The following is a 12,019-nucleotide window of genomic DNA, read 5'->3' as shown; positions in this document are numbered from 1 at the left end:
GTGCGTGTGCGTGTGCGTGTGCGTGTGCGTGTGCGTGTGCGTGTGTGCGTGCGTGCGTGCGTGCGTGCGCGTGCGTGCGTGCGTGCGCGTGCGTGCGTGCGCGCGTGCGTGCGCGCGTGCGTGTGTGCGTGCGTGCGTGCGCGTGTGCGTGCGTGCGTGCGGATGCGCGTTTGCTTGCAAGAAACGTGTAATTTCCACATTGACAAACTGTACGTCTACATGTAGCTGAAACCAGGGTCGCGTGATCATTTCTTACCCTAGGTGCTACTACTGCACTATTTGGTGATGTCACCATAAACCTCGATCATAAATCAAACTGAGCAGTCCCTACATAGTCCTTATGTATTATCGCAACTGCTACAGATTATTCGTCATATTTACGTACTCGGTTGTTGCTAGCTGCTTTGTTTACGCGTATCCTGTAAAAAAACAAGCTGCGGTTGTAGTTGTCGACATGTAAGGAGAGTATATAGCCAAGGCTTTCCCTAAGTAACCCATTCGACACTCTCAGCCACAGTATACATCTGCCAGTGAACGGTAGTTATAGCGGTATTGTATAATAATTATTACACATGAACACCTTCGCCGCTTATTTTGGCTCTCGCCTATTTCGCTATACACCCTCGTGTGGAGCGGACACGATTTGCCGTATATTCACTCGTTATAAGGAGCTGTAATCATCTTCACCCAGTTAATACCCCTAGTGCCCCAGGTGATTTTGAATAAGAAGCCTATTTCTATAATGGTTCGATAGCTATGCTTAGTCATCCGTGTTCACTTCCACATGACGATTACATTAAATCGATAGACGACTGTATACGATTAAGATTCAACCTATAAATCAATTATCTTTGTAGACGGACTAATGCCAGTAAGCCTTTGACAACTGAGCTCTCGCATATCTGACTTGTCATATTTTCATGGGAGGCGATACTCGTTGCAGGCGCTTGCAAATGTCATTTATATTTCATGCGTAACAGCGACATTTTATTGAAAACGCTGCGCTCGACAGGCGATGATTTCACAGATGTGATGTTTGTATTCGTACGGAAGGCGCCACGTAGTCTGATAGCGTAACAGCGTAACAGTGGGCCAGACGGCTGTAATAACTGCTACCGGAGTGACGCATCCTCCCCCCACTTTGTTATATGATTCGGGCATGCATTGCGAAGAGCACGTAAGCTCATACGCACACGCACTGTGAACGGTAGTCTCAATGTGTGCGCTTCATAGTAAATAGATGCCCGTATTGCCGTGTCTTGTGATCGCTATATGCTGACAGCACATGCTGTAATAAAAGTCTGACTGTCGTGATCCTATACTGTATCATCGACATCATTACTATAATACTATTATATTATCTGCTAGCTGTGCGACTCGGCGGTCATCAGCCCTGCTATCGTATTATCTGCCAGCTATCGGCCCTACTGTTCTGCCAACTTCATTGCTATACCCTATAGCATCTGCCAGCTACTGTTCGGTCGTCATCAATCATGCTATGCCAGTGTCTAACAGAATCACGAGAATAATATAACTCGGGCGTGTTTATGCTGCTGCTGCTGCTGCTGCTGTTGTTGTTGTTGTTGTTGTTGTTGTTGTTGTTGTTGTTGTTTTTGTTTTTGTTGTTGTTGTTATTATTGCTGTTGTTGTTGTTGTTGTTGTTATTATTGCTGTTGCTGTTGTTGTTGTTGTTGTTGTTGTTGTTGTTGTTGTTGTTGTTGTTGTTGTTGTTGTTGTTTTGTTGTTGTTGTTGTTATTATTGCTGTTGCTGTTGTTGTTGTTGTTGTTGTTGTTGTTGTTGTTGTTGTTGTTGTTGTTGTTGTTGTTGTTGTTGATGTTGTCTACGTATGCCGCGTTGGTTTTCCTCTATCTATCTATCCCACTCGCGACCACGAGCCATAACTGATTAGGCTCTGTCTAACTCCCTGTCACCGCTCCCATTTCTCGTTTTCGCTGCTATATTCCTCGCGCGCTGCCTCATTCGGCTGGTATCGATTAATTGCCACAGTACCCGTCCTCATCTCTACGTTAGCTCTCGAGGTTTCTTTCCCGGCACTTCCTCAGAGTCTCAGACCTTGCTGCAGTCAGTGTAATGCTTCCCGCATTACCAGCTCCCCATCACAACATATCTAATAATACACTCTGTTACACTATAGCACCTATACCTAGCTTTCGTTGTTTATCCGTTTCCAAGCCGCCATATCCATCAAACCACCCCTCTCTGTGACATTCAGGCGTCCATCGTAGCCTCTTCCATGTCTATTCCATGCCTCTTCCATGTCTATTACTCTGGTTTTCTCTGTTCATATGCGCGGTAAATAAACCGAAGATCCGGTACACGCCTTCCCGTCGTGCTGGTGTGTACCTGGGCTGCTCGTGAGGACATTCCTACGACACCTTGACGCTTTCTTGGTTATAAACCACCGCGCAAACGGAACTCCTTTACCTAACGCCAACCTTTAGCAAACAACAGCCGCACAGGTATTACGCGTGGTATAACATACAGTAGGAGGAATAGTAGACAGTCGCTCTCCGCTTGTCCGACATGCTTTATTTCTGATTTCTGTCTCGTATAAAGGAAAGCGAAGGTTCGACCCGAACTCGTGATCAGTGAATGTACACATAATCTTATAGTAGTAGCGTATTATACGTTTTTGGTTGGACTGAAAGGAAGTGTTATGGTTGCCGATTAGGTTATCTCGATCGATTGGCACACATCTCTGTGACAGTGTGTGTCTAGAATATCCGCGCGGGAACGATTCGAAAGTGACGAATATATTTTCAGGCAATTAATATGAGTGAGAACAACATTATTGCTTTTCTAGCGACATCAACTCGGTTGAATTATCATACACTTTTAGCATTGATATAATAATCATGCGCAATCTCCAGCAACGTGATCCATCGGGAAACGCTATAATGACAATGTAAAGACCTTAGGCCTAGGGGTTCCTCATCGAAATGCAATAAACCAGAATACGTGCATGGTTCGTCGTTGCTGTGTAGCAAGCATGATTGAAAACCGCAACTGAGGCCATTCTTAAAAAATCATATGTTTGCTGTCCTCCGACCGACCCACGAAAATAGCCGCGACCCAAAAGTTTTTTTTTGACATTTTGAGTTCCATATTTTATTTTATTTTGTTTACATTTTTCATAGTTAAGACTGAAACACAAAGCATGTGTGGCAAACATGAGAACAGACTTAAAATAACTATTATGCCTCACACAAAAAAATTGACCTACTTACTAAAAAAATCATGGGTCGGGGGACAGCAAACATAGAATTTTTTAAGGATGGACTGATATGCAACACATCGCTACAAGTTCATTGGTAACACCGATAAGCGATGATATATGGCAGTATTTGTGCAAACTTCTATGAGCGCGTACGTAGAGCCGAAGAACGTTCGAGCGAGTAAATATGTCGCGATATGCCCGCATGTCCACAATGCTTGTGCAGCTCATTGCCATAATAGGACATTTTATGGTCTCTGATAAGTGCGTATAACTGGTTTAACAGATCTATATATAGGCCCTCTCCCACATTGGACAATAGCTCCCAACTACATGAACTATATACTGTAAATACATCGTTTGTATATGTTATGTCGTATTTGCATGTAAAGTGAAGTAACGTTGAAAACCTGAATCAATGGAATCAGTAATAAAGAATTAACATACAATAAACGAATGTGTTTTCATTTCGTAAAATAAGCAAATCAAAATCGCATAATGAGCAAATTAAAATACACACACCAAAATATATCAGCCAGCTTTAGCCTTGACTACGCCACTTGCGTTTTCTTCTCTGGCTAATCGAAGCGACTATTGTGTCTGCCGCTAATCGGCGCTGTACACGTACGTATCTGCCCTACAAAGACGAAGAGGTGTGGCGTTGACGATGGTAATAATGGGTTCCTCGGTATACTGTATCCGTATGATTGCGTGCATAATTACGCGAATGCGTGCCCTCATTTTGCATATGAGACGCATAGCTAACTAGTCATTCACAGTGTGTGACTGAACTCGTACGAATTCGACTCTGATTATAACTCGATCGCAGCGGGTCGTCGGACAATATGAACGAGAGTACGTCGCCTCAGTCTTAGTTAGTCCTTGAGACTACACGTGTATTCACTGCACAAGTATTGCGTGACGTCATTGATTTCGAATCAGTCACGATGACGTCGCGCCCCGCCGCAATTCTCGTGACGCATCACATTGTGCGATGTAACTATCGCTAATAATCACCGCGTCTTAGCAACGTAAACCCGCAGACGCGCATATCGCATTCTTGTGCATGTGGACGTCGAACCGTGTCCGGTTGGGACAGATTTAATGGGCGCCGACGCGTGCCGTTAGAGCTTGTACGTTTATTTCGTCTAAGTTTCTGACACAAATTAAGTTTCTTTTCTCACACCATTCATCACTGCGAGATGTTTCACGGACGATCGCACGCCGACTTTGTGTTTCCGTTCAGGCTCACGCCGATCGGCCTTTAAATACATTTCACTTCGCCCGCATTTACAGTTCGAAATTCGCTCTGCTATAGGCCTCTCTCTCGCTCTCGCTCTCTCTCTCTCTCTCTCTCTCTCTCTCTCTCTCTCTCTCTCGTCTCTCTCTCTCTCTCTCTCTCTCTCGTCTCTCTCTCTCTCTCTCTCTCTCTCTCTCTCTCTCTCTCTCTCTCTCTCTCTCTCTCTCTCTCTCTCTCTCTCTCTCTCTCTCTCTCTCTCTCTCTCTCTGTGTGTATCGCGCGCACGCTCTTTATCTTTCTCTGTCTCTTTCTCTTTCACTACTAACTACATCACGCGGTTACGGCGTATAACGCCTAGGGTCGTGCGCGCGCTCTATCGTCGTACAAAACAATGATAGGTAGCCAAGGGAGTTATCAGCCAACAAAACATTACGGTAGCGAATTGCGTTCGGGAAATTTCTGTCAGTGTACGTACGTACGTACAGTTCACACCAATACAATCACTCTCTCGTTCCCTTGAAATGCGTACGTATAGTTGCAGTGTGTGTGCGCACACGACATCGTACAGAGAGCGTACTCCCTGGAGAGCGTACAGCGACCTCTACATTAATTATTAACGACGAACTCGCCCGATGTATTAGCCCGTATTGTGTTAGATAACGTATGATTCATACAGCAAATGACCAAATAGGCAAAACTGGAGCAGTAGCGCATATCGAGCACGTGTGTTTCCCCGATTGCGTATATAATCCGTCGTGCTGTTTGACTTCGCCGAGGTAATTGTCGTATGTTAGGGCGTCAATCTGCCCCCTCCCCCGTGCCGCCGCGCGTTCGCTGCTCGTAACTGCATGCTTGCAGCATAGCAGTGCATGCGTGGCTCTGGTTGCAAGCCTCCCTGACAGCCAGCCGGGCAGCTAGGGCTGATGAACCCAAGCGGACGAAAATCAATATTTTGACTTTTTCCGCACCGAGTTTTATCCACACTTTCTGTAGACTCACGTCAATGGACTGAGCGATGGCTAGCTAATACAGGCAGGCTCGTCCGTGTATACCTTGGCGATACGCGTCGTTAGGAGATCGCCTACGTGACGATGACGCCGATAGTGACGATGATTTTGTTATTGTGGGTTTAGTAAGCCGCCAGTTATAAAATAAAATAAAAAACTATATATGAGGCAACATTTGATATTACACACGAGCCACGTATTACGAATGACTCAATAAGACGTAATTGTTCCTTTATTTCACGTTTAATAGCGTTACAGTTCCGATGGATACATTTTACATACACTTTGCATGACATTTAGCATGCATACATTTTGCATGACTGTAATTATATCGCTAGCAGCTCAGCTTCGGTAAGTTTCTTTGCTGAATATAAATTATTCATGTTATCAATCGTAACTCGTTATCATCCATCCCACGTGACCCGACGTTAGGCCTACATGCTGATAGCTGCACATGTGTGTTCCTTCCCGGTATCAGATGCGGAAGCTAACATTTAATTATCAACTGTCGTTTGGAAAAGCAAGTAAAAAGTGTTATTCGATTACATAGTAGTGCGCTGGTCGTTGCAGGCAGCCTTGCTGGAGCGAGTAAAGAGCGATCACATCATCTCAACTAGATTCGCGAACGAATACAAGAGACGGCGCACCGTTCTCATACAGAGAAAAAAGAGCAGCTTTGGCTTCACTCTACAGGTAAAGCATTTCTCTAGTCTGTGTGCTATTGGGAATTCTGTATGCATGTCTTCCTGTTGAATACGGCAACGCACCACTCTCAGCCCCTGTTCGTAAAAATAGACAGTTGTCATTGTGTAGAAGAATGACTCCGCAAAACGTTTAGTTAAACTTTTATATCCACATGGACCTCCGAAATAAATGAGTACAAATAAAAAAAGGCGTATCTAAATATTATTTTAGATTTAATCTACCGTGTGTTCGTGTCGTTACATGATCACACACGGATTGCGTCCAGCTTGCTATCTCTGGTGTGAACGAAATACACAGCAAAATAAATGCACAGCCATGAACATGGGTACAAAGTCTATGAAAATAGACGTGTTCGTTTGGTCTGGATCTGTCCGCGTATTTATATCTGCTGTATATTAGATATATTAACTCGAACGTACGTAACGAACGTAATGCGCGCACGCGAATAAAGGTATAGTGCATGACTCATCAGCTTGGCGACAGGTGACATTCACGGCGCTCGTGCACTATTGATCGCTCTAAATAGTCTAGCTATGATCTGCATACAAATTCGCCTAGGCTCGTGCATCAGCTATACAATGCCCACGCTGAGCCACAAAACACTACTACATATATATCAAGGGTCCATAATAGAAAATTCTCTTATTATCTCTATAGAGAATTTTCTATTATGGACCCTTGATATATATATATAGTAGCTTTCTTGCCGAAACAATAAAAACCTGTAGGCCTACCTGCTTGTGTAGCATGCACAAGAATCTAATATGATGTGTGTGGGTGTTATATTCATTATATAAATATAATATAATATTATAAATCTCCAATATATGTATGTATGTATATATTATATATATATATATATATATATATACATATATATATATATAACGTTAAGTGAGAACGAAAGTCTGTAAACTATTTAGGTCAATTATTCGTGTGCCATGTGTAATCTACCTATAATCTTCAAACGTTTTATTTAACAAGCTGGTGTTCAAATATATTTTGTTGTATACAGTCCCCATTTTCTCACCTCAATACGTGCGTTGCACAAATTATAAGAATACGGGTTCATCAGATGCCGACGTCATAATATATGTGACAGTTCTACGTGAGTGAAGGAGAGAGTCTGCGCTATATTGTCAAGAGTCCATAATAGAAATGTTCTGTTATGGACTCTTGATATTGTACAGTATGAACGTCTTTTGCAGACATACGGAATTCACCATCCTCATCGCAATGAGCTGGAGGTGCTCACCTATATCGACTACGTTGAATATGGCGGCCCGGCCTATCTCGCTGGCGTCAGACCAGGTAGGAGAATTCGAGTAGGCATTATAGCCAATATCGGCAAAGCGATTTAATCGTGGAAAGAGATGCATGACTATTGGATTACGTTTCAGAAGAGTCCATACACATTTATGCTTATTAGACTCAAGGTATTATGTGGTTCAGCTTAACTATCCATCACCGTAGTTACCATTCACATAGACTTGCTCATCACATTCATACGACTTCGTAGGTCACCTTCAGTCTATGTTCAAACATAAGTACAGGCAAAATCAATAGCCGTTTTTATATTTAGTTCTTCATATCCTCATCCGTAGCCATATTTAAATGTGTTGATCATTTAGTATAAATGAGAATAAATCTCTTGGTCATATCCTCTTCTCCATTTATATATGTATCTTCCTGTCTTTATATAGATTCATCCCTCTCTCCCTCCCTCGATCTCTTTCTCTCTCTCTCTCTCTCTCTCTCTCTCTCTCTCTCTCTCTCTCTCTCTCTCTCTCTCTTTTTCGATCTTTTTCTCGCTCTCTTTCTCTTTCGATCTCTCTCTCTCTCTCTTTCTCTCTATCGTTCAGCTTCTTCCTCTCCCCGATTCATGTTCTCTTTCTCTCGGCCTCTTCCTACTCCCTCTCTCCCCATCTCGCACTCACTCGCCCACCCACACACTCACTCACTCACTCACTCACTCACTCACTCACACTCACTCACTCACTCACTCACTCACTCACTCACTCACTCACTCACTCACTCACTCACTCACTCACTCACTCACTCACTCACTCACTCACTCACTCACTCACTCACTCACTCACTCACTCACTCACTCACTCCCTCCCTCACTCACTCACTCACTCACTCACTCACTCACTCACTCACTCACTCACACTCTCTTACCGTCTCTTAATTTCTATATCTAGCTTCGTGGATATCTATCCAACTAGCAAGGTTGTGGTGTTCGCGAATCACTAACTAAAACATGAACCGTATAATGTCAATCAAAATTTCAATGATGTCAGGGCATGCGGGCACGCACGTGCGCGTGCGCACTCACCATTCCAAAAGATTCTACCGACGAGCTGTAACTATAATTATAGCGGTTTCGACACGATTTGTACATATAATTATGCTTTTATCTCTCGATAATTCTTCTCGACGGATATTGCAACTAAATATAGCATTGGACAAATGTTAAATAACATTTTACGTAGATGCAAATAAAAGTTGTATCGTGCGGGCCAGACAGGAATGGCTCTGCGGGCTCGCATACACGATTGTACTCGTCAATTCTGGAAACACCTGCCGAGTATAACTATAGCTCCTTCGCATATATATGAGTGCTACACGAACGTATCGCGCGCACGCACGCACGCACGCACACACGCACGCATACACGTAATTACGCACACGCACTCATAATGACGCCCTCGCCCACTGACTCACGCGCGCACGCATGCACAGACACACGCATGCACGCACGCACACATGCACGCACATATAGGCCCCTACATGCACACGCAGTCCCACATGCATGCGTACAAAACTTTTAGTATGGATTCATATTTCGTTGTATTTTTGAGTGGATGTCTGACAGTGTCGAAGTCGGGTGAACCGTTCGAACTTCGAACCAACATGCTCCCATCTCGTGCAGTTGCAGCTCTGACGCACGAAGTCACCAGAAACAGCGAGAGCCTGTTTTCTACCCGACAACACGGGGTGCGAGCTGCTTGTAGTATCTTTAATTAATTCCAAGTGTGTCGTATATCAGACGTGCGTGCGTAACAGACGAAATACAAATTTGTTTTAAACTCAAAAGCATTATCGTGTTATCCAGTAGGACGATCTCGAGATCGATCTCGAGCACACGATCTAATTCTAACAGAGTACGTCATAACAAAAGGCGCATGTGAAAAGCCGAGATGACTAGTAAAATAAGTACATTAGAACCTCGGCGATGGCGAGTAGAACGACTACAAAATTAATGTGCCTGTGACTGCGCCCGCGCGCCTAGCAACGACTAGCGGAGTCATTCACGACACGCGCCATCGTCACGCGTCGTTCGAATCTAATCGGGAGCGCTGCGTGCTGCATCGTGTCTAGTCGTGTCGCCTGCAGACGCCGACTGCCCACTATTGCGCAGCACACAGAATACGCGCGATAATGACGCCGTAACGATGGCGACGCGCAGACGCCCCGGCGCCCCAGCTGAAAACGCTCATCGTAAATTTTTCATGCGCATTTCGCGTATAAATATTTAAGGCTCGGGGAAATCACTTTATATCAGCTCGTTCGCGGGGAATGCGCCGCGGCCCGAACAGTTTTTATTTTTTTCAGTTTCAAACATTCAGATTTTCGCATTCGCATCGCATCGCGCAGGATAGGCCTACTCTTAGATAATTAACTGTATTCGCGTCATTACCACGTCATTCACAGAGGAAGACGTATATAGTCCTCTTATAGAATCGAGTATTTACTGGTGTCGTGCTGTTAATAATGCATTCCATGCTGTCAAACAACGTTTATAATTCGGATTGTGAGATTTGTTATGAAAATAATAAAGCGCGCAATGTGGTAACGTCATAGGGCGCGGTGTATTGGGTTGGTTCCCCTCTTTCGTCTTCGCCAGTAGCACCAAACCCGCAATTGGGCTATTCGTGAAGTTAGGAGACGAGTGAAAAGACAGTGTAACTAGTCAACGCGACAAGCGACAAGCTCGATCAAGACTACTGGCCGATCTTTTGATCCAGATAGCTATCAGTCATTTAACTCGCATTGGTCATTGAATTCTCATTGATGATTTAAGACTCTACTATGGTCAATGTAAGAATTCAGTACGTACTTTTGAGCAGGGTTTGCTATTTTCTGCAATGACCGCAAATACCGCAAATACCGACACCTCTAAAAACTTGTTCCTCATCGCCGCGGGCGTTTTCGAGAGTACCCGTTTATCTTTTGCAATCACTTATCTTGGTAATCGTGTAGCGATCGATTTTCACGCTGCCGGTGTCTAGATCTTACCTATAGCTATACCAATCTTAGGTACCCAAGCACTTCTCATGGATTTAAAGGGATTACGTCACGAATTTTCTATGGTAAAATTTGTAAAAAAAAAATTCCCATTTTTTTACATTAAAAGTAAGAACTAACGAGACTAAACAAATCGTCAAATTCTTACCTGATAAGATTGTTTCTCAACTAGTTAAAAATCCAAAAAACCTGGACAATTTGAATTAATGTTGTCTAACATTAATTGCTTGTTAGGGGCTATGTATGGGTCACGAGTGTATGTTCACATCGAACAATATAGTAAAATAGGAAGTGTAATGCAGCAATTTAACCATAAAATGTAAACAGAATTACTTATATTTTGTAAAAAAGTAGAAATATTTTTTTTATTCTTTACTATTTACGGTGACGTAATCACTTTAAACACGCTATATACAGTAAGAAGCGACAAATGAATTTCCACGTGGAATTTCCCACAAATAAATTTCCCTTTCGGGGTGCAGTCAGTAGCTACTATAGTGTTGATACACATGCAAGAAATCAATAAAGCACTATGCATTCAGATTAATGTTCATACAAAGTTTATCTGTGTGATAATCAGCAATAGTATTACATAGTAAGCAGGCTTACCGCTGTAAGTATAATTGCGAAACTGTAGTGCGCTTACCTAGACTGGTACCCGTTCGCTACACGACGTTAGTGTAGCGTGTGGAACTGTCGACCGGGTACCAGTCTATATTATACCTAGCCAGCTAAGCCTCGATTCTCGTGTGAATGCTCCAGGTTGTCTTAGCACGGTATTTCAGCCGAATTCAGCACCAGATAAGTACGGAACCAGCGAGGCCGTGTATATCGTGGGAACGCAGCTATAGTATTTTTCAATTTGTTGATGAGTCATCGCGCAAGCTATTTTTATTCATGAATACTGTAACGAAGTGTAGCGGCAGTAGGTTGTTCGCTGCAAAGTCTAGCTCCGACCTATTTTTTAGTGTCGACGTGTCTTGTCTTTGTTTCCGAAGGCGCCAAATTATCTCTCAGCTGTTCTAAACTCTTCTCTAAAAAAACTAGGAACTATATCTGCCGATAGCCAGGGGCAACACAAAATTACGAAATATTACAGTTGAACATTGAGTGAGCGTACACGTTTTTACTGCGATACACAATAAGACGTTGTCATTTCAAATAGGCGCCCGAGAAATTGCCACACTTTCCGTGTGCAGTATTTTCGTTAAAAAAATAGGCTTCGTCGTCACACATGCCTGCGGTTCGTTCATTCTTGCGGAAATACTTCATAGCTTCTCATGCTATCAGTGATGCTTTCTAAAAAAATTTAACCATTTATAACGCTGCGACGAATTGTATGCCCATCTCTTACAACTCTCACATGCCCACTGCCACCCACAACCGCCCTACAGACACCCTGTACAACACACACACACACACACACACACACACACACACACACACGCACGCACGCACGCACGCACGCACGCACGCACGCACGCACGCACGCACGCACGCACGCACGCACACACACAGTA

At 43.6% G+C, this 12,019-nt stretch overlaps 1 protein-coding gene across 1 annotated transcript in view; it reads left to right on the top strand.

Annotated features, from left to right (window-relative positions):
• The window catches only part of LOC106817371, a 22,972-nt gene that overhangs the window by 1,145 nt on the left and 9,808 nt on the right, over positions 1-12,019 (top strand). Inside the window, exons 2-3 of the mRNA XM_014822032.1 lie at positions 6,054-6,176; positions 7,397-7,499. Of these exons, the coding sequence (XP_014677518.1) occupies positions 6,054-6,176; positions 7,397-7,499 (226 nt within the window). The remainder of the gene's footprint in view (positions 1-6,053; positions 6,177-7,396; positions 7,500-12,019) is intronic.

This window comes from Priapulus caudatus, unplaced genomic scaffold, assembly GCF_000485595.1.
Source record: "Priapulus caudatus unplaced genomic scaffold, Priapulus_caudatus-5.0.1 Scaffold1705, whole genome shotgun sequence".
Taxonomy (NCBI): domain Eukaryota; kingdom Metazoa; phylum Priapulida; class Priapulimorpha; order Priapulimorphida; family Priapulidae; genus Priapulus; species Priapulus caudatus.
Note: the sequence above shows the minus strand (reverse complement) of the source record. Positions and strands in the feature narration are given on the sequence as shown.